The sequence below is a fragment of the Protopterus annectens genome, chromosome 1.part0 (assembly GCF_019279795.1).
Source record: "Protopterus annectens isolate FY-2018-M chromosome 1.part0, PAN1.0, whole genome shotgun sequence".
NCBI lineage: Eukaryota > Metazoa > Chordata > Ceratodontiformes > Protopteridae > Protopterus > Protopterus annectens.
This window is the reverse complement of record NC_056725.1, coordinates 1,921,891,638-1,921,919,571: the sequence shown is the minus strand read 5'-3', so window position 1 is coordinate 1,921,919,571 and position 27,934 is coordinate 1,921,891,638. Positions and strand designations below refer to the sequence as shown.

At 38.5% G+C, this 27,934-nt stretch overlaps 1 protein-coding gene across 4 annotated transcripts in view; it reads right to left on the bottom strand.

The window, feature by feature from the left end:
* Positions 1-27,934, bottom strand: part of PRLR (prolactin receptor) — a 2,068,968-nt gene that overhangs the window by 284,459 nt on the left and 1,756,575 nt on the right. For 3 of the 4 annotated variants that reach the window (XM_044070113.1, XM_044070132.1, XM_044070123.1), the window contains one exon: positions 21,253-21,374. In XM_044070113.1, coding sequence (XP_043926048.1) covers positions 21,253-21,374 — 122 coding nt within the window. Of the gene's footprint in view, positions 1-21,252; positions 21,375-21,469; positions 21,678-27,934 lie in introns of those variants that run through there. The other variant, XM_044070140.1, reaches the window with a different exon arrangement.

Below are 27,934 nucleotides of genomic sequence, written 5' to 3'. Positions count from 1 at the left end.
TTGCCTTGGAGTGACCTGAGTGCTTGTGTTATGTGGCGGATCCTAGCGCCCGACAGGCTGCTCACCGTGACCATCTCCTTGTTCAGCCTTGTGAGTGGGACGTCAGTGTGCCTGACGATGGAGTCACCTATTACAAGTGTATCAGGTGTGTTGTTTAGTCTTAAGGGCTGTGACTGTTCGGCACACTGGCTTTGTGAGATATGTGTTGCACGTGTTTTGTTTTGGGGTAGCGGTTGCTTGGGTGTCTGCTTTGGAGGTCTCTGCTGCTTAGGCAGATCTTTATTTAGAGCCTCCAAGTATGTTTTTGTGTGATTATGTGTTTGGTTTGCTGTCATGGTAGGTCTATGTGAGACTGGAATTGTAGTGAGTGTGGTTTCCTTCTCCTCCTGACTGGTTATGCCAGTACTGAGTTGAGAGAGCTTAGCCTCCAGTTTGGCTATATGGTTGCATCTCTCACATGTGTTGGAATTTGTTGGGAGGAGGAGAGGGTTGTCTGTGTACATGAGGCAGTTGTAACATTGCCTCAAGATTCCCAGATTCACCAGCTGGACCAGAGAGGAGATTGACAATTGACCTTTGGACATGCTAGAATAATATTGGGAATTCCTTTATAATTGAAAACAAGGGCCAGTGGGGAGTGAGGGTGTAGTGCTTTTAATTTTTAGTGCTGACTTATATAATTGCTTTAGTGAGCAAGTGCCAGGTAACTTAAGTGCAATGTGTTACAGGTAACTTATTTTTCTTTTTTTCAATGTTGTATTCCACACTGTAAACTCACTGCCCCTGCATAGAATAGTACAGTAATTTCTCTCTAAGGTAGCTTTCCAGTTATTTTTTTATTTTTGCTGGTATAGTTTATATTTGGATATTAGAAGCTTATGTTTTTGTTTTTGCTTGCTCCCAATTTCAGTAAACCTGATTCAGAGTTCTTCTAAATGATAGTTTAGACTACTTTATAATGTCATAGTACTATAAGCTTAAAATTAATTCCAATAGCTTCTTTCAAAAATAAGGGCATGGATATAAGCTACTGTATTAATTCTGTCTTCATGTAAAGCTTTTTTGTTTTTTTAATTGTCATAACTACCTGCTATGTGCAAACTCTTTTTTTCTCTCCTCCACGTTTGTCTCTCTTTCTCCCTAAAGTACCCTGCTCCCCATTGTGCTGTTCCTGATATAGTCTCTAAGAACCTACCTACCTGGTGACAAAGGACCCTATCAAAATACCTGCGATCTCATCTAACAGCCTTATTTTCCCTGCTCCCTCTCTCAAGGAAGCAAGAAAGTATGTGGTTTTCTAAGTCCTGCTTGTAAAGCTGACTACTGTCTACTACTGCTTCAGAGGTTCTAAAGTATGCTACGAGCCTCAACAGCCAGCAGCCTTTACCCTCCTCCTATCTACCCTGTATCCAACAAACCTCTTCTACTTTATAATAACCCACATTACTTGCTATCACTCCTTCCCTAATTCTAAACCAGCTAGCTCCCTTACATACTTACCTGCAATACTAGATCTGCCCACTAGGTGGCAACCTTATCCCATCCTTTATCTCCTGCTTATCCCTCTGTATTTCTTCTGTAATTACACATCTCTTAAGTCCTAGACCTGCTTTTATTTTCTCACTTACCCTTTACTTCAACTGTCTATAGCCACCTGTTTTTTTTTCTCATAGACTTCTGTTTTATCTCTGATCTTTCCCACTCCTGACTTGCCTAACTTTCCTTCAGTTACTAGCATTGCTGATAGTTTCTTCTCTAGCTTCTCCTTCACTTGTCTCTACCCACTCTGTTTGCCTTTTGGGCTCACTCCGCTCCCCTACCCTACCCCCAAATTCCACCCACCCCAAGGGGTCCTACTCTTATACCATCTAACCACACCCCTACCCTCTTCCACCAATCACAAACTCTTCACCATTGGCCACTTAACTTCAATTCCCTCTTTTCACTTACCACTCCCTATCTCTCCCACCACACCCTCCACCTATTCCTTTCCACACCTAGTATACCTCCAAGCCTATAACAACAACCTAACAGCTTACCCTTCCAGATGTATAAGCTACCCACCCCAGCCCTCTTATAGAGGTTACTCATACTTACACTTCTACCACCTTTAACTTTAGATTACCTGCTAACCTCCTATGAACACCCATTATTTCCACACCTTTTCTACCTCGATAATCTATCTACCTCTCCTTCTCTACCTATTTTCACTAACCATGTTAACATAACATCTACACCCAGCTATCTACTAGCAAAATACCATAGGATAGCCCACATTAGATATGACTCTCCCAATCCCAGAAAATCTCTACCTCTATATAGTAAATTCCCAAATCCTAGACTTAAAACACTACTCTTCTCTTTAAAAGATGGAGACATTTACCCAAACCCAGGCCCAACAACTGCTACTACCACTCAACTCCTCAACCCCAGCCACTCTACTATCCATTCCCTTACCAAACCACCTAACTCACTCTTATTAGCTCACCTCAACATACGTAGCATTAATAACAAAGTTGCACAACTCCATGCTCTTTTGGAAGTCTACTCCTTTGACATTCTTTGTTTAACAGAAACTTGGTTAAAACCTGTAACTAAAGACAATGAAGTCATCTCACACGGTTATAATATTTTGTGACTTGACCGTGCAACCAAAAAGGGTGGTGGTGTAGCTATCCTACTTAAATCTGGGTTACAGATTACTACCTACGACTATAAACCACCTCAAGACTCCAACGCTGAAATTCTTATTACCAAGCTTCAACTTAACACATTCAAATCCATCTATATTATCTATATCTATCTTCCTCCTGGTAATAACATTGCCACCATAGAAAATATCCTTTGTTGGTTATCCCAACATTTACCCCAAGAAACCATAATCTTTGGTGATTTTAACATTGATTGGAAGTGTTGTAGCAGTAGCTACCCTACCAGCCATATTAACCTTCTTGGTTTTTGTCAAACCAGTACCTCTCCTACCAGGATAAACAAGCCTAATAAGAAAGAAAGTACCTTAGATTGGATTCTCATAAATAATCATCCACAGACATATGAAGCTGGAACCCTCCCTGATGATGTAAGTGACCACTTACTAATCTACATCAACAGGCTTAAATCCAATCTACCTAATCCAACCATATCTAGGACAATGAGAGCCAAGAAAAACTTCAACCCTGATCTCTTCCAGGGAGAACTAAGAGCATGTAACTGGTCTCCCTTAAAATACCTCACACTGGAGAAAGCTGTTAATTGCTTTAATTCTAACTTCCTAGCTATACTAGACCACCATGCACCAGCCCACTCTATTAGAATGAGAACTAAATCTGCCCCATGGCTTTCAAAAGAAACCAGGCAAAAAAATCCATCTCAGAAATAAATACTGGAATAAATCTCGTTTAACTAAAAACCCAATAGACCAACAAAACTTCAGACAGCTGAGAAATTAAACTAAAAAAGCTATACTGTCTGACAAAAGAAACTACTACCTACAATTCCAGCAGACTCACCATAATAAGCCACAAAAGTGCTGGGTGAGTATCTACTCAGAACTTAACTATATCCAACTCTAACTCTAACCCATCCCCCCATTTCTCTTCCAACCAGTCCCAACAACATATATTCTTACCCTTATCCAAAAACTGAAACCGTGCACTCCTTCAGCAGACCAACTACCCACTGAATATCTACAAAAGGCAGCCAAATCCATCACCTATCCCATTTCCATTCTCATCAATAGAACCATCAGTGAAGGACACATCCCTAAAATCTGGAAAGTATCCCATAATATCCCCCTTCACAAGGGTGGGAACTCTACTGAACTCTCCAATTACCGTCCCATAGCCTTACTTTCTCCCTTAGCAAAGATCTTGGAACAATGCATCCACAGACAATTGCTAGACCACCTAATCCAAAATAACTTACTTTCAAACTCTCAACATGGTTTCAGACTTTCCCACAGCACTACTACTGCCTTCCTTTCCTTTAATGACTGTATTAACAAAAACCATAACCTCAATATGCTTTCCTCTGCACTGTTTATAGATCTGTCTAAGGCATTCAATATGGTAAATCACCAGATACTTATAAATATCCTCAAATCCCTGTTACTAGATGCACTAGCTATAAAATGGTTCCAGTCCTACTTAGATAACAGACAACAAGCTGTACTTTGGCATAACATTCTATCTACCCATCTGCCCATTAACATTGGTGTTCCTCAAGGGTCCATATTAGAACCTCTCCTGTTTTCTATATTTATTAACGACATTCACCTAGCAATCCCCCAAGCTATTTGCATACAATATGCAGATGATTCCACACTTATATGCTCAGCCACATCTATATCTGAACTTCACTCCCTTACCCAAAATGTGTTTAACACCGTTGAACAATGGTTTACACAGCGCTGTCTCCTTCTGAACCCCAAAAAATCTAAACTCCTCCTTTTTTACTCCTACTTGTAAGTCCCCCCAATAAACTTCACAGTAACATCCAGTAATGGTGCTCTCATATCCCCATATCCAACTATCAAACTACTAAGTATCACCATAGATAACCTTAACTTCGACACCCATATTAACAATACTCTAAAATCTGTTAATAGAAAACTAGGCTCTCTCTACAGGATCAAACCCTTCTTCTCTCCTGCAGCTAGAATAACTATTGCTCACACCCATCTAATTTCTACTCTCCTCTATGCCTCACCCATATATACTAATCTCTCTAAAAACAACCTTAATAAAATGGAAACCGCCTACAATAACATAGCCAGATTTGCTACAGGTAACCCTTTCAGAACCCACCACTGTTTTAATCTAAAGCAGCTAGGATGGCTTGAATTACAAAATCAGCTTAAATTCCACCAACTGACCATTGCCCATAAAACCCTTTACCAACCTACCAATACCCCTATACTATCTACCCTCATTACCCCCTACAACAATCTAAAGACCTTACGATCATCACATAAACTTCTTGTAAATCAAACAACAGGGCTGAGGACTCTCTCTTCTCTAATACTGTTGGAAAATCCTGGAACCTTCTTCCTAACAAACTTTCCTCTCTTCCCTCTATATCACTCTTTAAAACCAAATTGAAACTTTTCCTCAGAACACACTGGTTGTGCCCCTGTATTAAACCTGACTGATCAACTAGCTCTTCTTACTTGGTTCAACTTACTCTCCTCTTCTCAGTAATTAAGTTCCTTTTCTTAATAACAACTTACTGTATCCTTCTATACTATTACTTACATCTGCAGAATCTCATTAAGGAGGCTACTTTTACTAATATAGTGTATAATTTCATCTCCTACTTTTCTTTATGACTACTTGTATACTAATATATTGTATAATTTTGCTGTCATCTTTTTCTTTATGATGTATTGCAACTACATTTTGTATTGTACTAATTGTATCTGCATATTTTGCACTATGTTATGAAAAAATGACCTATTTGATTATTCTCTGTACTGCACCTGCAATGTTCATTGTATACATTCATTTCTATATGTGATTTAGTTTGTTTCCTTGGAGCTTATCTTCCCTGGCATCTACTGAAAATGGACATATATCCAGTTAGACTAGTCCTGTCAACAAATGTAAAATAAAATAAATAAATAAATGTAAAAAATTATGAGGGGCCATTGCATAAATAACTTAGGTTGCATTAAGTATGACTCAGCTCTAAAATAATCACCTGACAACTTTGCACAATAATTTTAGACAAGGCAATTTATTTATTTTCACAATAACAAATTAACATTTCTAGAGAAAGAGATCAATTTAACAAAGAATGCAAATCATTCTGTTTCATATGTTCTGTGATCACTGTTTAATAGTTTGCTAAAAGCATACAGCTGTGGCGTATGCATACTGGGTCCCCTCAGTAATCCTGGATGCCACATCAGATTCATAGAATACTAATATAGACCTGAATCCAATTCCTGAAACCATAAAAGGTCTCCTTCTTCATAATACTATCACTGCAAATCAAAATGGTCTTCCAGGCATCTTCATCAAGAAATGATGAGCTTGTATCTTTAATCCTTACTTTTATGTTTCATCTTACATTACAGTCTAGTTTTGTTCCTTATTCTTAAAATCAGCTGCTGTAATTCCAGATTATAAATTCCGGTAAACTAATTATCCATGAAGCTATACACCAATAAGCTTAAACAACATTGTTGGGAAAGTTTTTGAAAAGGATTTGTGAAAACTGACCCAATTTCCATTGTTACCTAGTATTATGGTAATGTGTCATATGCCATTAATTGGGCCTTTCTATTTATGCCGTTTATATGGAATTGAAAGCAGTGTTTGATATCACACGTCATTTTGAAAATGTTAAATGACTAATTACATTTAATGTAAATTCTTACATTATTCAAGAGATCAGCAATTAGATCTTCATTATATGTTTTAACAAAAGCTGCTAACTGCATATCTTTAGAGATCAGTGCCATATCTTTATAGATCAGTGCTACAGGGATTTCCAAAACAACCAAAGAATGTGTGCACATGCAGCTCCAAATGAACTAGTAACCAAGGTAAATGAGCTCACTTAGTGTGCAAACCTTAAGTCCAGTAATGATGATATACTGCTCATATGGACACAACATAAAAAATAAATGTATTATGTGTTTTCATCTCTCTGAATAGAGAGACTTCATCAGATGGACCTGTTAATTGTATTTGTGCTTGCTGTACTATTTAAGAGCTATTCTGTACAATTGGTTTTATTCTGATGAAGTCTCTCTATACAGAGAGATGAAAGCAATTAATACATTTCTTTTTTATGTTGTAGAATTGACTCCACTGGGTTCCTTTATATTGTGCAGCCTTTATGGAAGACTGTAGTGGGCAACTTAAGTATTTTTGTTTTTTTACGAAGTTACGGCTGACTTAAGGTCACGTTGTGGACTTTGTTCCTAACTTAAAAAAAACTTTACTTTAAATAAAAATACAAATGCAAAGGTTGAGCGCGTTCATCCTGTAATGTCTTAGGACTTCATCAGAACCTTAAGAGGCATTAATTAAGCCATATAAATAGCTAAAAAATTGATCATGTGACTCAACAATAAAAGCTTAAAAAAGCAAGCATTTTCCTTTGTTTATGTATATGCCCCACTTCCAAAAAATATATCCTATACATGACATCTTAACAAAGCATATATATGAAGCACAAAAATATACATAAACATTTAATTACTTAATAAATACATAGAATAAATGAGCAAATAAATAAAATCAAATTCATAAATGAATAAATAATTAAATTGTAAAATCCAAATATAGTAATCGATTAAATCCACACAGTTTATTATATTATAATTTTAGAGCCTGCATTGTTAAGTCTGGAGTAAGAAAATGTGTTCCTTGAGCCCTGGGTGATTACATATATCAGGTTTGAGTTGCCACGACAGTTCTCTCCTTTCCAAATAGGTTTGTCAATCGCCTCCCAGTTAATTTGGGATTAGCCATTTGTTTTATGTTTTAATAAAAGCCGGTAACTGCATATCTTTAGAGATCAGTGCCCCAGGGATTTCCATGGGGTTCTTTTCTGGAGCTTTATTTGTTTATTTATTTATTTATTTATTTGTTTTCATGACTACTCTTCCTTTGCATCATTCTTTTTGGTGCTCCAAATTCAGTGTTGATATTAAAATAGCATGTCCTGTCACTAGCATCAGTGACCAGCAGTTACTTTTTAAATGGATGAGCTAAATGCATGGAGTAGCAATCATAACACTGAACGTAAAGCAAAAGGGTGCAGTTATTTATTTAATTAAAATAATTTAGATTTTTCATATGCAGTCAACTGTGATGTTTTAAATACAACTGAGTGTTATAAAGACTTTGTACCAGAATTCCAATGGACTATCTCTTTGTCACCCATGTTCAATGTATCCCTAAAAAACTGTTAGCTGGAGAAAGAGTCTGTACTATGAGTTTGCTTTTCTGCATCATTTTTTCTTCAAAATGAATGGATAGTTTGGTACTAATTTATACTGCCTTGATAAGGCCCAGTATTGGATATGACACATCCTTTTGTATGTGAGAAGAATGACTAGCACATAAGAAGTTATGAGGATGAGAATCTCCTTCTTCTACAAACCTATTAACTGATAATATATTATCGTAATTATTGTCTATGCAGAATAAAAACACTATAGTATGCTGACATTTCCTTTCAGTACTTTGGACTCCCTTAAATAACTACTTAACTAATTAATTAATTAAATGATTGCTTATAGTTCTGTGTAAAGGAAGGCTTAACACAGCACTTTGAATTAATTGCGGGTGTTTAATTTAAGGAACATCAATGGGGGAGTGCTATGCAAGCACTGTGTTTATTAATTTTCTCATAAGGACAGGCGACTTAGCTGAGATAATGGGTGGGCTTTTCACTTGAGAAATATGATGCTGGATTTTTTCTTTCTTCATCGGATAATAGCAATGTAAGACACAACTTAGTCTTTCAGTGCTTTCATAATCTAATAGTTCTGCTAAGCCGAAAGGGGTAATGGAGCAGTCTATAACATTTGAGTTTCCACTTTCAAGAAGTCTAGATGTAGATAATGTAATTGCAGTGCAGGGAAGGAAAGACAGTGACCACTTGCAGCAATACTTTTTTCCTGATCCTCCACCAACCATTTAGCCATTCCATCTCAAATGCTCAGATGACTCATTTGTTTTACAGAGGTGAAAGATCTATGACCCATTTATTACCCTGGCGTGAGAGTTGAGAGTTGAGCAAAACAGGAGTAGAAACTGTCATCTGCACATCAAAGACTGTGCCTCCCAACTAACTTCTCACACAATGCTTTTCAAATTGTACAGTTGCTGCTCATGGGAGGTGGATGCATGCTGGCACACATGCCAACCCTCTCATAAATGGCACACCTCTGCAGCAGAGGTTGATTAGGCTCACTACTGCAGGTGTTACCCTTGCACATCTGCAGTTGTCCCCACCACAGTGTGCCAAGCCGCCATCCTCTGTGAGGATGGGAGAGCTGGTGTAAGCCACTGACTCCTGTCATTCGCCCAGTCTCTACAGTGTCTGTACCACTAATTAAACACTGGCTGTCTGGGTAGGAGTCAAGTCTTCATCCTTCTACACTAATGGGCCAGGTGGCTTACAGACATTCTTCTCTGTTTGGCATTACAGTTATTGTCAGCTTCTAGAGCCACATAGTACAAGCAGCTTACTGACTGTGCTCTGAAATCAGGAAGAATGCAGTCTTGTAACGCACCAGTCTGGAATCAGAAAGCTTACAGCTGTCATGTCCTGGTCTTGTGCTACAGCATACACAGTGGCCATCACAAAACAGCTATAATAAAATGCTAGAACAGCTTTTAAAAGCTGTAAAATATTTCTTTCTGACACACAAAAAGGACAAACTGAAGTGTTTAATAACTTCTAAATGTGTTAGACCATCAGAGGTACACATAGCATGTGGCCACTGTCTGCATGGCGGTGTGTTAAGTGTTTTGTAGCTTTTAAACCTATAAAACATTTCATGCATCTACATTTTATTTTCTGTAACTAGTACTACTTGAGAAAAGTAACCATTTGACATTTCTGGACCCACTAGAGCAAGTCCTGACATTCATAGACCCAATGGCCAAAAGAATGGTCTTATATATATTAAGTCAGAAATGCCATTGCTCGGAATATTCCCTTTTCTCTGAGTTATGGTGATCTTGGAGTTGGTATATATAAGTTCGGGGGGGTGTGGGGACTTGGTCCCCACTTGGTAGGGTGCAGGGGGCTTTCCCCCTTGCACAAAGAAGTTTTAAGAAGAAGATCGATTTTCAAGATGCACTCTTCTCCTGTGTTTTCTGCCCTTTTTTTTTTTGGCTTGTTGGCACTCAGCATTTCGAGTGTCAACATTTCAACAGGGAGTCCATGAGAATAGGTAAAGCTTCTTGTAGTACAAAAAATATGATGACTAGGTCTCTGCAATCATAGCTAGGCTATTATGTGTTTTTGTCATGGATATGAAAGATTCACCTTATGAATTTCACTTTTGATTTGAATTTCTGGGCATCCGTGTTTCAAACAAATTACATGTTGTCTACTATAATAGTAGACCTAGTCATAATCCTCTGTATCCATCTCAGTGGCTGCACATGCCTAAACTCTGGCTTGGAAGTAAAGTGGTTAGAAAGTTACATCTGGCAGGGGGATTGTACATAACAGGTAGTGTTTGGGGATTTGTTTGGAATGGGCAGTTGTTTTTTTTATTTTAGTTAGTCATGGTTAGGCTGATATAATGTGGTAAACAGACCACCCAGGTTTTTGCTAGTAGTCACTCCCTTACAGAATGGAGAACTATTTATGACATGTACTATTGTAGAAGCAAAACAAGCCCTTCTTTTCTTTCATGGAACATTAATGGCACTGGAAACCCAGTAAAGGGCCCCGCATGTTCCTTATTTGGAAATACTGAAGTATAATGTAATCATCTTACAGGAAACACCTTTGAAATCTGGGCACCATTTAAACTAGGTAGGATGAAATATAACTTGGTATTTACATCCATATATAAAAATTTGCTTAGAAGGAGTGGCTAGTTTGATGTAAGCTCATGCACCATCTTTGTGGTAGTTTTGCATAGTTGGGAGGATAAAGATGAGGTGACTGGTGGGTGTCAACACTGGCAGAAATGACAAACAGATATCATAATTATAGCTATCCAGGTCATGCAAACAGATGTCTGGGCATATCCTACATTTTCTTTGAGGCTACTAGATAATAATGAATGACTTCAACACATATTTGGGATTATTTGATAATAAATAGTTGACTTCAACACTATAAAACATGTACATGTTTATATGATGTTTATTTCCATCAAATGACTTCTCTAGTAAAATGCATTGATGATTTTGTAGGACCTATTTTTTGCTGACTTGGGTTCACCAGTTGTTACACAGCAATTTGTAACAGGTAGCACACAGACTTTTGGAGCAGAAGGCTGTGGGTTCTATTCCTGCACCAGGTAGATCGATAGCTGACATTGCAGTACAACATAAAGGGAGTGTTGTTCTCCTGAATGTTGTCATCCTTTGGATGATTCATTAAACTAAGGCCCCATCTGTTTGAGTTTGCGTCAGTTTAGATGGATGTAAAACATCCCATGGGACCTACTGAAAAGTGTATGATAAGTTCCTTGATGCTCTGGCCAAATTTCCCCTAGTAGTAAAAATACCACCTTGGGTCTCCCCTGAAAAGATGCCACAAGCCTAGTGGGACTAAACTGGTCAACAAAGGATAAATAAAAAAAGTAAACTCAGTCAAACATAATTCTTTTAGGAATTCAGTTTATTTGACAAATGTATTAATATCAGAACACTGCAGGCCCCAGTGGCCTAATGGATAAGGCATTAGCCTTCTAAGCTAGGGATTGTGGATTCGAGTCTCATCTGGGGTGATATAATCTTGATACAAGTGAAGCTTTTATCTGACATGGCTTAGTGGTAAATCACTTTGGTTATGGTGCGCTGGGTCCTGGGTTTGAGCCTTCCAAAGTTTGTTCATGTGGGAGGTTGGCATAATGGTTAGGGTGTTTGCCTTCCAAAGTTAAGGGGCAGCGTTTGATTCTCACATGTGGTAATTGGCTAGGCGTAAAATGGCCCACAAGGGCAGTTAGCCTAGTAGTAATCCATGAACCATGAAATTTTCTGAAAGGCCAATGGTACAGTGGTTAAGGTGTATGTCTTTTAACCACAAGATGCACGGTTTGATTCTCACCATTGGCAAGAGCTTTACAGAATGAAGATGTATGTTTAAGAGGTTGGGAAAGTGGCCTAATGGTTAAGGTGTTTGCCTTACCACACATAAGGTGCAGGGTTTAAGTCTCACAAGGGATAATTGGCTAGCTTAAAATGGCTTGCAAGGGCAATTAGCTTAATCTTTTGGAAATAAAGGCAATTCATTGGAGTAGACAGATTGCAGATAGACTTTTGTTAAGAGCTATTAATTTATCTTTAAAGGCCAGAATATCTGATTAAATTGCAGGCTACTTCATTCAGGGCCGATAGTTAAAAGAACTGGTCACCAGAAGGAGACTTTTTCACTAACATGTTTGTGGAACAGACAATTTGAGTGGCAGCACTTCTCTTGCAAACTTTACAGGACTTTCTCAATGAGTATTTAAATATTATCTTTTTATCCATGTTTATTTCATCACAGAAGGACATTTTGGGGCACATTTTGGCCAGGTTCAGTTGAATAAATGTTCAAAAGTTACCAAAGATAAGAAAGGTCCACAATTCTGCCTATATCTTTTGAAAGATACATAAAGCTCTTTCACAAAATGTTTGGATGAAATTATCTGCCATTAAAATTCACATCTCATCCTTGGTTAACTTTATCTATCTTCCTGGAAAAGAACATTGGTCATTACACTTGTATTGTTTGTGAGCTCCTTATAGTGTTTTTGGTGAACTTCATGAAAGATATGATTCTGAATCCTGTGCACCAAGATTAGGCAGGGTTTATGTTGCAAAAGTTGTTGTGAACTAATTTTAGGAGAGGGATTGATGTTCTTATTTAGTCCTGTGGGATGGAAATTCCAGTAGAAGTGATAGGGCAGGATGCAGACAAAACTGGATCATAACTGGATCATAACTGAAGCTGCTTTGTTTTAGTCCTGGGTAAATTTAATTTCTTCAGGGGATTTATAGATGTAGTATGTGCTGTCTGTCCAAGATCATAAGGGGTGAGAATGAGGACATATGTCTTCCAGTGGTTCTTATTTTGTGAAGGCCACATGTAGGGGCATCCCATTTTCCCCCATTTGTTTTGCTAAGTAACTGAGACCGTAATATGTAGCTTTTCTGGCCAATGAGGTGAAAGGTGATAATTAAAGAATAACTGAGTTCCATTAATTTGTATGCTGATGACATCTTGCTTAGTACCCCATCAGAAGAATTTAACATGGCTGTATTTGTCCAGCAGAAATTTGGGAATGCATCAAATTATAAAATTAATTTCAATAAATTCTAGGCCATTATAGTGATATATCCAGCTGAGTGGAAAATAGAGAACTTTTCCAGCGTCAATGGGATACTCATTGAGAGAGAGAGGTTCGGGTGTTACTATTGCATCTCTCCACTGCACCATGTTACTGTTAATTGGGGTCTTATAAAGATCAAAAGAATCAGGTGGTGTTCATTGACACTTGAGGAAAGTGGGGCAAACACTGGTGGCAAGTGGAAAAGAAGCTTTAATGTCTGAAAATGATGTTGATTCCAAAGCTGCTTTAGTGACTCGTTACTTCTATGGTGCACGGAAATGAGGATGGATGCTCAGTGCAAAAAAACAATGTCTAAGTTCCTTTATAGGTTCATAGCTTCATAGGTTGGTACTAGGCTATCAGCCCTAGGGCCTATACAAGCCTAGCCATAACAATTTCCTGGCTATTTTTTCCTTCCCTGGACCCCTGTCTAGCAGGGTGACTGACGTGAAACCTGGGGTCAATTTCCTATCTCCCATCCAATCATCAAGGTTCTTTTTGAAGAGAGCCAAAGAGGTGCTCTGCTTGACAGGCTAGAGATATGTCCTGACTGATTGTAAACAGCCAGGGGTGAAATTCCGTTTCCTAACATGAAATATTGTTTCTCAGCAGCACACTTGTCTTCACATTTTGCCTTCTGCCAGGCTATGAAATATTGAGGAAAGCTAGGAAAACCCAGATCTAAGACATTAGTAATGCAGGAGATAAGCCTGGACATGGGGACTAGTAAAATTATATCCCACAGTAATTGTTTGCTTCTATAGCTGAGTTACAATTGCCTTTCAAAGTCACTCCATTGGTTTTGGGCACTTAGGTAATGGTATAGATGTTTATGAAAAACAGTTGGGGAAGTAGGGCAGAGCCATGGAGGAGGACTGGGAGCTTTGAGTGGGAAAGATTAATGACCTGGTCTCATAGAATGTTAAGTACAGGAATAATGGCCAAGTATGGGAAGGTTAAACACTTCCTGGAGGCCAGGCTGAACTTTGTACATAAGGAGGAGAACTGGCTAAGCTTCTAAAAATGGCAATGAGACTTTCCAGATTATTGCAGAGACATTTGTATATAAGTTCTAATTTAGGATACCTGGGAGCTCTACTGATTACATTATTAATATAACTATTATAATGACTACATTATCATTATTGTTGTTATTATTATTATCACTTAACTTCTTTCTACCCTTCTTCCCTCTACATACCTCGCTGTGACTCTACTTTTCATTGGGATTCTTTCAGCGTGCAAACTCTGATCTTCCCTCTTTATATAATATATGCATATATGTTTTCTAAAGCAAACTTCACCTTACTTAAGACAGAGGTGGTAAGTTTCACAGCCCCCACGCTAAAGGATAATGCTGCCCAAGATGCAGAAACCTTTACAAATGCACTCAATGAGCACCTACAAGGATGCATGGATCGTGCCATCCCTAGCAAAACCAAGACTCACTCCTCTAAGAGAAGGAAACCAGTTTGGTGGACCCGTGCAATAAATAGGCTATACAATAGAAGGAGGAAACTAGTTCAGATAAAAAGCAAATCCCAAGAAGGAAAGACATCCCTGATCAGTATCAGTAAGAAACTGAGGTCCCTCATGAAATCATCCAAGGCTAACTTCAAAAGAAAAATAGCCAAGGATTCAAAAGATAACCACAAAGCCTTCTTTAGCTATGTTAAGAATTTAAGTGGCAACTCGCAGATATGCACTGAACTAGTGCAAAATAGCACAAAATATACTGAACCTACTGATATTGCCAACATCCTGGCAGATAGATTCAGTGCAAACTTCACCCCCCTCTCATCTCCAAAAGGCCCACAACAATATCGAAAAAGTGTAGTGTCCCAGAAATCCAACCCCGACTGACCTCCCCATCTCAAACATTCCTGCTAATCCCTTTTATGGTACCTCCAGGGTACTATATTGCCACTCTCCCCATGGCCTTTCTCACTGTACTATGATTTACTAAAAAAAAAAAAAAAAAAAAAAAAAAATTAATTACTTTTACATTTGCTTAACATTCATTTGCAATGATCTTAATAATGTTTTACCTGTATATGCTTATAGCTGATATTGCTTTGTTTTCTATAATTGTATAATTAATGCCCTTCTTGGAGCTTTTCTCCCCAGGCCTCTACTGAAAATGGACATGTATCCAGTTAGACTAGCCCGGTCAACAAAATGTAAATAAATAAATAAAAATAAATAAAATCACAGATGCACAGGTGAAAACAGCCCTTTCAAAAGCCAAAAGCACAGCTTCAATGGGACCAGATGGTGTCCCAGGCTGTGTCTTGCACGAACTACAGAACGAACTAACCCCCCACCTAAACACGCTGTTCAACCTCAGCCTCTCCACAGGTTACATGCCCATAGAATGGTGCATGGCAATGGTTATTCCTCTCCACAAAGGAGTGGCCACAACTGACCCTGGTAACTATTGCCCCATAAACCTGACTAGCCTGGTCTGCAAGGCTATGAAGTGCATCATCATGAAACTCATTAACAAAGACACTGGAAACCTCCAAACACTTGACTCAACCCAGTTCGGCTTTGTTAAGGGCAGATCATGCCTACTAAACCTGGTTTACTTTTTTGAGAAGGTCTCCAAGGCCATAGATGAGGGAAAGGTGGTTCACACAGCCTACCTTGACCTTGCCAAGGCTTTCGACACCATTCCCCACTCAGGTATTACAGAAAAACTCACCAGCCTGAACATAAACCCCTACGTCACGAGAAGGGTTGCCAGCTGACTTACAGACAACTCACACGGTAAGAATAGCGGGCTCCAGGTCCGACTCTAAACCAGTCACAAGTGGTGTCCCACAAGGCTCGGTCCTGGGACCCCTACCGTTTGGCCTATACTTCTCAGAAGTACAGGCAAACACAGGAGGACTATGGCTTACCAAGTTTGCCAATGACTGCAAACTGGGAGCCATAATTGACTCTCTGGCTGACACGGACATCCTCCAAAAGGGCCTTACTGAGACGGACACCTGATGTCAAAGTCATGGCCTCAAGCTAAATGCTTTAAAATACATAGTCATCCCATTTGGGAAAAACAAAACACCCACAAATTACCACATAGATGTGTCAAAGTCATGGCCTCAAGCTAAATGCTTTAAAATACATAGTCATCCCATTTGGGAAAAACAAAACACCCACAAATTACCACATAGATGGCAGCCCCCTTAATACAGAAGAGATAATAAGAGGTCTGGGAACCCAGGTAGATAGTAATCTCTCCTTTGACTATCATATTGCCAAAGTAATTAGGAAATCCTTCTATGTGGCCCATCTAATGTTCGCATCTAGAAATAAAGAGGTTATAGTGCCCCTCTACTTGTCACTCATTAGACCCATCATACAGTACAATGCTCCATTTGGGATGTACCTCACAAGACACTTCCAACAGCTGGAAAGACCACAAAAATACCTCACCAAGAGTATTACTGGTCTCAAACATATGTCCTATGCAGCCCGACTGAAAAAACTCTGGCTGTACTCAGTGGCATATCGCTTACTCAGAGGTGATCTCTGCCTGACTTACAAAGCCATGCCCAACTCAGAATTGATGAACATACTCCAACTAAAGAAATCCAAGTCACTGCGAGCCATGTGCTCTAGTGAGCTAAACCTCGCCACAACAATAAATAGAACATACTGGAGGGATAGATTCCTGTCACAGAGACAACCCATGCTTTGGAACAAAAATCCAAATTACATCAGGCAGAGCCCCTCACTTTCACTCTTCAAGACAAACCTTGACGAGTGGATGGGTAACAGAAAATACACCCCTGGGATCACTTCATTGGCTCTGCTTGACAGAGGATCAGTTAATTAATCAATGGGGGAGCGAAAGCCGACACACTCTGGCTAGGCTTTAAATGCCCTCGGGCAGATAGCCTAGTACCTACCTACATATGAACCTATGAACCTATGTATGCATATATTGTGATTTGTCAAACACTATGTATATAATGCCATTTATCTACTGCCTTCATACTGTGAAGCCAATTCTGATATTCACTTTGTATATAATATATTATATAGTGCATTTGTCATTTATCTGTATAATGTCATTTATCTACAACTATTGTGTCTACCCCAGATAAATTCAAAATAAAATAAATTACTACATGTAACTGTATTTTGGAAGGGGTCAGTTTTAAGATCTGTTCCATGTTCCATATCTATAAATGGCTGAGCCATATGACTTACGCAATCACTTGCATATTTGAAGAAGGCAATGGGACAGCGGGGAAAATTTTACATCACTAAACAGGATCTAATTTTGTGAGTGACTAAGGGGTCTACCTTTCCAGAGGTGTTTCCATTATTTTCATGGAGAACACTGCATCATTCATCCCACACATCAGCTAAGCTTGGAAAGATAAGATGTACGCAGGGATAACTGCTGTAAAAGAAACAGTAGGAGAAAGTCAGTACATCTTTCTTCAGGATTCCTACAGTTAGTGGAGTTCTTTGTTGAAGTACAAAATGTGTGTAGACCTATAGAGGGTGCAACATTGGCATTATCTTCTAGCTTGTACCCAATTTAGGATCCCTTTTGGAACAGATTACCTTTTCCTAAGAACCTTTGTGTTGTAGTATTAAGTCCAATAGAAGTGTATCATGCAACAATGGAAGCATCTGAGGGCTCCTACAAGTGAACAGTGTATGCGAATGCTAGAAACATATGTCCTTTTCAATTTGTCATAAAGGTGTCCTGATAGAAAAGCCATTATTTATTATTATTTATTTAACATTTGTTAACTGGGAAAGTCTGACTTGGAACGAGCCAATTTTCAGCAGAAGCCTGGGGAGAAACGCTCCAGACGCATGTCTTTGCAACGTGGGAGGAAACCAGAGCACCCATAGGAAACCCACACAAATGCAGGGAGGACATGCAGACTCCACACAGAAGGCACCCAAGCCGAGAATCAAACTGGAGAACCTCTTGCTGTGAGGCGGCAATGCTACCGCTGCATCACTGGGCTGGACATAAACTAGGCTGCTGTCTAGATGATGATTCGATGATGATTCAAAATTATATGATGAAAACTAAAGATAGGAATAAACATATGGGAAAACTGGAAAGCTCTATGCAAGATTCTGATATTCAGTAAAGGGTCTTGATCTTGGAACTAGATCAATTATCTTCTAACTAAATGTTGCTATGATTTATTTTGCCATCGTATTTGTTATGCATGACAGTGGCTAACTTTTCTTTCAGTGATCAAAGCTTTCCACAGTTTTTTTTCCTCTGTCTTTTGTTTTAGTATCTGATACAGCTTTTACAAAAAAAATTATATATATATATATATATATATATATATATATATATATATATATATTTGGTTTCCCTTCACAAACTAGAATGGCCACAATCTCAAAAGTCATATGGCCGAGACCATATGCTTGAAATTGTGGAAGCTCGACTGTGTGAATGGGCAACGGCATACAGCGTAGAACGGGAGATTTCCCTTTCTGTACTGTAGTGCGATCTCGGAGTTGGAATAAATAAGTAGTGGGGGGTGTGGGGGGTGCAGGGCCCCCCTGCAGAAACACTTTTTTGTGTTAAGTTTTCCTGTTTTTAGCTCCCTTTTACAAAGTCGAGTTTCAGAAACTTGAGCATATAGCTTCGGCCATCTGCATTTCGAGTTTCTGAACGTTCGACTTTGTGAAGGGAAACCATATATATATATATATATATATATATATATATATATATATATATATATATATATATATATATATAAAATTATAAAAGGATGACAGTGTGTTTGGCAGGAATGTCAGGAATGTTGCAGAATTGCCAGATGAGGTTAATACCATAAGAACACAGCTGTTTGGCAGGAATATAGAAGGACTGTATGATGTATGTAACATAGGAACACAAAATTTAAAGGTTAATAAGTAATCACACCACTTACTTTTGGGAAAAGCTGCAGGCACCATCAAACCATAGGATCATAGGACATTACTAGGCTATTGACCAGGAGGTCATTTCAAGCCTAGCCATTTCATCCCAATGTAATACCATAGAATCTTTAGTTAATACCCAAAATTACATTTAGTAATAGCTGCCCATGTCCAGGAGGGATGTGGGTGTTATCCCCAGTAAGAATTTATGGTGTCCCATCCACTCACCCAGGTTGCTCTTGAACAGTGTCATACAGGTGCTATGTATCACATGAATAGATAGTGTATTCCAAAGACACAGCACTTGCTGGGAGATAAATCTGCCCCATCCAGCATTTCCTATTTAAGTGGCAGGTCATATTTAGGTCTCTGGAACAGGTAGCCCTAGTCCTGTTAGATTTATGGATATGCAGCAAGCCCATTAGGTTTGGGTCTGAGACTGCTTTTTAAGCCAGGCATATGGCTCTTGTAAATGCCTATACAATACAGAGTATAGTGACAATAGTGACAAGGACTTTAGTCAGTCTGTGTAAGGCACATGTGGAGTCCCTTGATTTTCTTTGTTAGAAACCTCTGAGGTTTCTCCAATTGCTGTAGATGCTTTGTACGGTACATGCCAAAAGGGGTATTACACTCAATTATGAGCTGTATTAGTGCTGAGTATAGAGGTTATAACCAACTGCTTATTTGCTTTTTGTTTCAGCAGTTATACAAATTGCATTATGTCTGTCTCAGCATTCTTGAATTCTTTAACTGTCTTACTATTGTCACCTCCTCAGAAGGCTTATCCGGTCATTAACCCCATCATATATCCCAGTTTTCAAACTGGCAATAGTTCTTTAGCAGGTTAGACTATCATTGCTCAAGCAGGGAAAACATTCAGGGCAAACACATTAAATCTCCCTCAGTGACAGTCATTCACTAGATTATCACCACTAGATAAAGTATTATAAACTTCAAATATTGCTACTTACTGAGCTCTTCCACTCCATATTATTCAGAATATTAACCCTATCTGAACTTAACTATACAGTGCATAACCTTTAAAACTGTCTCTTATTGTAAGCAAAGTACCCGTGACTTGAAAATAAGTATGAAACACAGGCAGAAGCTACGTATGGTGCGAATTCAATCAAATCAAACAGTGGACTGAACAGTTTAGCTAAAGGAAATATTCGGGCCAGGTTCAATAAGGTCTCATTTTTCAACTGCAGGCAATGATCTACCCTGGAAAACCTAAAACAAAATTGAAAAAGAGGGTAAATGTGCCTCTCCTTAAAGGCTATTATAAAGTTAAGTTACTTGTACCACTTCCTGCATTATGATATCACAGCAGATATGTCAGTTTTACCTGGAAAAAAAATGTTTCAACGCACTAGCTTTTGAATGCACAATGATTCACATGTCTTGTTGTACTCAGGCGAGCAAGTCAGACTCCATTAACTATATTTATTTTAGTTAATGAATTTAAATGCATAAACCTTAGACATTTAAAGTAAAGCAGAATGAAACTGTGAAAAAATATGGCAAATACAAAGTAAAAATGCAGTAACTCTTTAACAGAAAGATTATTTTTATTAAAAGTGAAGTGGTTTAAAGGCAGATAAAGTACCCCTATGATAGACTAATCTGAGATTGTGGTACTTCAAAGACCTCCTAACAGAGTACTCATCACATGCTCGAACAAGAAGTGGGTAGTAGTTCCACAGGGCTGGATAAAGTTAGGCAAATGATAACTTACCAGATGTGTACCTTAGGATGTATGGAAAAGGCAACAGAGCCTCATTTGATGAGATGCAGTAGCTAGCTAGGATATATGATTTCAGCAACAGCAGTGTGTCTGTGTGTGTGTGTGTGTGTGTGTGTGTGTGTGTGTGTGTGTGTGTGTCTGTGATTTCTGCGTGCTATGTGTGCAAGTGCACACGCATGTTTGTGTGTGTGTGTGTGTGTGTGTGTGTGTGTGTGTGTGTTTGTGTTAACTTGTGTATATACTGGAAGAAAAGGAAAGTTCTTGGGAAACCTCAGCTTGTTTGTGAGTAAACAACATGATAACTTGCAAGAAGGAATTCAAAAAGTACAGGACTGTGGGGGACAGCAGGATTACCCTAATGCAAAGCCCAAATAATAGTGCCAAGGACAAAACAGTTAATCCTGAGTTTTTCAGTAATACAGATATTGTGTTATTATGAATGATTGTGATGTATAGCAGTACAGATAATTAGTTTCAGCTGGGATGCAAATGATTTAATGAACAAGGCAATTTGTATAAGATATCATCGCATGAGTTAAAAGAAGTTGCATCTTACCATTTCCTTTCCCAGTTTTAGGTAAAATCAGCCACAATGTAAGCAGCTTCAGGATATGGCCCACTCCTCCATGATCCTTCATCTTTCTGTAGCTGTGTTTCACGTTTCCCACAGAACATTCACTGAGAGGGAAAGAAAAAAGCAGAATTAATTATCTGTTGTCACTAATGGAATGTATCATAATATTTTTAGTAAGAACAGCGAATGAAAGATTTACTCATTTTCCAACTGCAGATAACCATCAGAAAATGCTTTGAGAGGAATCCCTATCTTTAAATGACTCAGAGCAAGAGATGTTCTGGAATTAAGCAACAGTCTGGGGAATAACGCATCAGAGCCTCTGCCTACGTGATTATATTTCAGGTTCAACCTGCTCGCAGAATTTCTAGTCAAAGTTATGTATCTTCCTTTTCTTTCTCGTAGTAAAACAGACTAACTCCTGCTGTAATTTCCTTGCCTCATTACAAAAAGAATTGTTATCTCTATGCTCCGGTTAATACTGATTATGAAATAACAGGAAGGTTAATACAGTAAAGATACTTGTTTTGTAGTGACGTGAGAGAAGGTTGGAAAGGGTGACTAAACAAGTAAGGATATACTTTCATACAAAACATGAAAACATATAGCTTATGTTAAATGTTCTTATTTACATTATAAATATAACACAGTCACAGTTTGAAGATGAAATTTATTATTATATCATGTTCTCCGTCCTGATGCAAACATTTTCTTGCTTTGTACAAACTCCTTTCCTGTTTCCCTTTCTCAGTGCATAGTTTAGTAGTACTTAGAATGCTTCCTGTTTACTAGTTAACATAAATGCCAACTCAGTCTACCTAGCCTGGTGGGGCTGCCATAGGACTCTCTGTCCTCCACTTAGGTCATACTGTCACACAAAATACCTGGTGTCAACAAAATATGAAAATGCTTACTCCAGACACTGGGTACAATGTAGTTTGCTGCCATTCACATGAGGGTAAAACAGAATGACAGAATCAAAAATATTATTTCCATATTTACCACTAAACCCCACTGCTACACATTAGGTTATTAAACACCTAAGCCAGAAAACAAAGGAGCATAAAAAAAATCATATAGTACATCATCAAAAACATCATACTGATAAACTATAAAAAAAAATAATGAGGTGTCAAGTTGTACAGGTACGTAAAATACATCTTAGGTGCCCTTGCTCTGACCTTTTATTCCCACTAACTAAGAAGGTCAGGAGAGCTATTCCTCAAATCATTGTAGTGCTGCCTGCACTTCTCATCAGAGTAGGATATACCAGTGGCATCAGACAACACCCTGGCAAGACTGTGTGAGGCACCCACTTTATGTTGGGGACCCTTATAAGAGTCCCTGTCAGTCCAGGTGGCCCCTATGCAGCAAATACAAGAACATTATGTTTTCATTGCTGCCCTACTAGGTAGTCCTGACAAATTCTTTGCCTTTGGAAGTCATGGACATTCACCAGGTCACACTCTAAATTACTGTAGTAGCCCTCTCACTGTCATGTCCATTGATTTTTTCTGGCATGTGATGCATAATATAGGACAACTTGATTTTTTTTGTATTTGGCACATGATACACAACATAAAGCAGCTTGCAAGTGCAAATAATCATGATTCCACCATTGCCTTGTGCACATATTGTAACATGTCATAATTGTATTAAGGTGTAAACAATGGCATGGAAAGTGTGTAGCAGGTGCATGTAGCCTAATTTTTTTCTTTAGTGCCTGCGTAGGATACAAAAGTAAACTAGTTATCCCTACATCCCTAACATCATCATTGACCTGCCCACCCATGCTCAATGCACTTTGCACTGCAGATACTCATGTTAGTGCACATAGGTGAGGGAGCCTTTTAGCATGGATGGGCTTATAGTCACAATGGCAATGACTAAAAACAGTAATTCAGGTGCATTCATTAGCTATTGTCTGATTAGTGTAAATACCGCACAAGAAACTTTGAAGTTATGCAATATAACCCCCCCTCCCCCACACAACTGCCACGGGCCATATCGTGCTATGGAAGACTGCTGTCCAGCAATTTTCTAATCCTGTGAAAAAAAGTGAAGAAACCCCATGAGTTTACTGAAAACTACTTATTTTAAAGGTATATATCCTAAAAGTTGACATTACCTACTCCTGCGCCATAACATGCCTGCTTATAAAAGGCACTGGGAATGTGGCAATCTTAAATGTTGCAGCTTAGATTTACAGTAATGAAGACAGCATGAGGGCTTCGTATTCCTCATTAGGTTATTTTGCCATGGAAGGGTATATATTTCTGTTCAGTGGGGCAATACCACACACTGCATATAGTGTTCTGATTCAGTGTACTTGTATAAACAAACACAGAGATCTACCACGCCTGCTGTTATTGGGGTCTGATGCCATGTGCTGGTTGCTAGTCTGTCATAAACTGGAGACCATGCACAGGTTGGCAATCACTCTTACACTTGATCAAGGGTGGCTCATGGTATATTATTAACATTTAAATTCAGAAAGTTTAATGCTATTTTAAAATTAAAAATGGTAGCCAACATTCTGACTTTCTGCTTTCATTCTGCCTTTATTCAGAACTTAACATGCATGGATCTTCAAGAAAATCTGACATATTAAGAAAAAAATCAGCTTACTCCATTCATTGGACTGTTTTCAAACAGCCTGGCATTATGTTTCCAGCATGCAGAATATGGCAATTAAGACATATTGTTAGTTTTCATGCCATTTTCAGAATGGCAGAAATATCACTCAAGTGTCATCTTACTGGGCTATGGTATAGCAGTAAGGAATCCTTGTATTCACTTATACTATTTCAACTTCTTAGAATGACTAAAGCAATCTCCGACTGAAAGTGAAAGAAATAATTACTGTACACATGCATAGACATGAGCATGGGAACAAGTTTTTACAACCACAATGCTTGCTACACCTAACATGAAGAAAGGTAAATATATATTTAAATAAGCATGTGTGTGTGTGTGTGTGTGTGTGTGTGTGTGTGTGTGTGTGTGTGTGTGTGTGTGTGTGTAAAGTATTACAGGTCATGATCTGTTCAGCCACCAATCATCCCACTCTGCCTTAGTGCAATACGATGGTATTGCATTTGCAACAAAATATGAGCATGGTAGTGCTTTGTGTGTGGTCTAACTGTAGCAACTGCTATATTATAGCAGGCAGTTTTCTACAGTTTAAATGTAAAAAAAAAAATCTTTTTTTTTTCAATAAAGCTTAAGTACTGTGGCACTCCATACAGTATTTGAAGGCTGCCAGCCTAGATAGATAGAATTTTGTAAATAATTCTATGTTATTTGTAAATATTAATGTAATCCACAGGCTGTTTTACAAATGTAAAGAGAACTATATGTTAGGATTAAACTATATGTTGTACCAAGCTTCAAAAATGTAACCACAATGCACCCTGCTGGAAGAAAGATGATAAGTCAAGCACTGTATGACTGTTTGACCTCAAGCTCAGAGACAGGATGTCTTTACTAAGGAATTCTTTCTGTTGTCTTAGGACAAGAGTTAATTACCAGATTTTACATGTAAAATGTCTTTTATTGCTGTGGCTTCCTGCAGGTGCAGATTACCAAAAAGAAATGTAAGTTTTGAGTTTATGTTAGACTGGGAAACTAAATCAGAACTGTTAAGAATGATGTAATCTGAAATGACTCAGCAGTACTGTGTTATCAATTTAAGGACAAAAAGAAAGGAGAGCATTTTGTATTTTGTCTGAACCTGAACACATCAGCTGACCAACACTCTGCCTTTGCTCTGTAAGTAAGATATTTATATAGAACAGTGATTTCTCTTAGAGATAGATAGAAATAGCCAGATTAGTCTAGCTGTTTTCTATATTTATATCAGACTAGTCTACAGTGTTATTTTAAAGCATTTTCTTGTGATTTCTGAACTCTTGATTAGCACTGTGTTGAATGGATGAGATTTGTCTTGTGTTTTTTTATGATTTATTATTAAATATTTTTAAACCTTTCAACTGTGACTGTTTTGTCTAAAGGTAAGTTAAGCTCTTAGAGTACATTGCATGTATTCAGTGATACTGTTAAAGACAATCCAATAGCTTTAGCCCTGGGTCACAGGGTTTGGATAACAGCAATATTACAAAGTGAAACTGGTCACCCTTTGGGAAGGGCAGTATTAATAGCTGATAAGAGTAGTTGGTGGCAGTGATTAATACCTTATAGCCTGGCAGGAGAAGGCATAGCTGGAGAACCTGTGTCAGCCTTCCCCAGGTGTGTCTGTGTGTTTGTATATAAACCAAATCTCAAAGTGTGTGTATGTCAGCTACTTGGGCAGGGACACAAAGGACTTTTAGGACAGAGAGGTTACTGGAGTTTTTAGCTTGACTACTCAGCTGAGATCTGAACCCTGTAGTTGTGCCAGTGGGAAGTCGTATTGGGGAGATGGGGAGATGGAGAGAAAGGGAGAAACCACCGCCAGACTGACTGTGATCTCTGTGTGCTCTTATGGGAAATTGTACTTTACTGTGTGTGTACTTGTTATCCCCCCAATGTGCACACTCCTCACTGGTGCTAATGGTGAGGATTGATTACTGGGGCAGTGCACGGGCGTCACACAGTATATAAACTGAATCAACTTCTTGCTACATTTCTAGCAATCAGTTTGCTACAGTTTAAAAGACAAACATTTTTTTTACTAAAAGTGGAGCACCCTAGTGCTCCATGCCGGGTATAAACTGTAGGAACTTTTTTCCATGTCCGTAGCAAGGAGTTTGTTATAATTTAAATAGAAAAAAGTAATATTCCTTTTTTAACTAAAATCAGAGCTCTGTAGCACTCTGTGCAGGCAGTGTATAAACTGTGCAACTGTTTGCTACAGTTTAAAATAAAAAATATATTTCTTTATTTTGTTTTATTATTATTATTATTATTATTATTATTATTATTATTATTATTATTTTATATAATGTAAGTAAAGAAGGTTGGTTTCATGGCACATTAACAGGACTTGAATGTCTGGGGCAGTAGAGGGGGGAGTGTACTTCATCTGGCCCCCTGGTTGATGTGCTAGTAAAAGAAGCATCCTGAAAGTTTTGCCTTTGTCCTTTTTTATGCTGATTGCTGCTTTGTGGGACTGGCAGCAGGTACTGGTTGAGCCAGCTACACTTTTACACGTGTGTGTGTGTGTGTGTGTGTGTGTGTGTGTGTGTGTGTGTGTGTGTGTGTGTGTGCATGTGTGTATGTGTGTGTGTATGTGTGTGTGTCTGTGTGCATATGTGTGTGTATGCATATACAGTTGGCATTATTTATTTGCCTTATCTTATGCTCATATTGAAAAGGTGCATGCTGCATCTTATTGCCTGTTCTACTGATTTACTTGCTGTGAATCCATTATCTAGCTAGCTGTTGGATAAAGTAGTGCATTTTACACTCTAGCAAACACTTGCTTTTACATCAATAGGTCAGTGGATTTTTCCATCTAGTGCACTAGGAGGTAGCCTGGTCTGTTTAGGTTGGGGAAACACTTTAGATTTCTGCATGTAGTTTTAGTTTTACTGGCTGGAGAGCTTATTAATCAGCTTATCTTGTTTTTAGTGCTTTTATAAATTCTATTCAATTTTGTGGCTCTTGGCTCATTCATACAAAGTGAAGACTTTTATTGAATAATCACACTTTTGTAAGTAGCTGTATCTTTAAGTTTGTTTGTGGTAGCATTTCATATCTTTTACGTTTGTTTGTGGCAGCATTTTACTCTGGATACTCCTTTACTGTGCTTTTACATTAGGAGGACTGGGATTATTCATCTAGAGGCAGTAGGAGTTTACCTGGTCTATCTCAGCCTGGAAGCACACAAAAGGGCTCTAGGTATCTTTTTGCACTTCTCTTATATACTGTGGCTGTACTTTAGCTGTTTCAAAAAATGCATTGTCTTCTGCTGCTTTAAGTATTTAACTTCACTGCATTAGATTGTATCTGTTAGTTACAGGGCTGTTGTAGGTAGTTTGTGTTCTCGTCTTACACTTGGGCTCCAAACCAGCTATTCTACATTAAGAAGGTGTTTTTCTCTACCCGTGTGGCAGAAGTGTGCTAGCCTAACTTGTCTGAGTTGGAGATTGCTGGTGGAATGCTTGTTGTGTGCTTTCCTGGTTGGTAATTAGCTTAGAACTATTTTCTCTTTGCTCATATTTAAGCCTCACTTTTGCGTGGTGCTGCTATTTGCTCAGCATCAGTTAACAGTGCCCTAGTATAGATGCAAAAGCCTGGAAGCTCATTTTGTCCCTAAACAGCTAGCTGTCAGTGAAGCCCTTCTAAGCTTTTCTGCCACTCTCGGAAAAACTCAGTTGTGCACTGAGCAGTGTTGTGTTATTGATCAACCTTAGCCTACACAAAGTATAGGTCCCTTTTGTAGTCTCTGTGCTACCAGCACAGTCCTGTCAAATTAACCCATTTACTTCCCTAATAAAACATATACTAAGCTATCACGGGCAGTTTCCCATCACCTCTCTGACCAGAGTGATAGACATTGGTGTCCTAAGCAAATGTAGCAATTATCTTATGCATACTGACAACCACTTACTCCTGAAACAAGCAAATACTTTATGTGAGAGATGTAGTTACACAATGAAATTGGAGGCAAGACTCTCACATAAGGATAAACTGAATGCCAAACAGGTTGTTAGCACATACG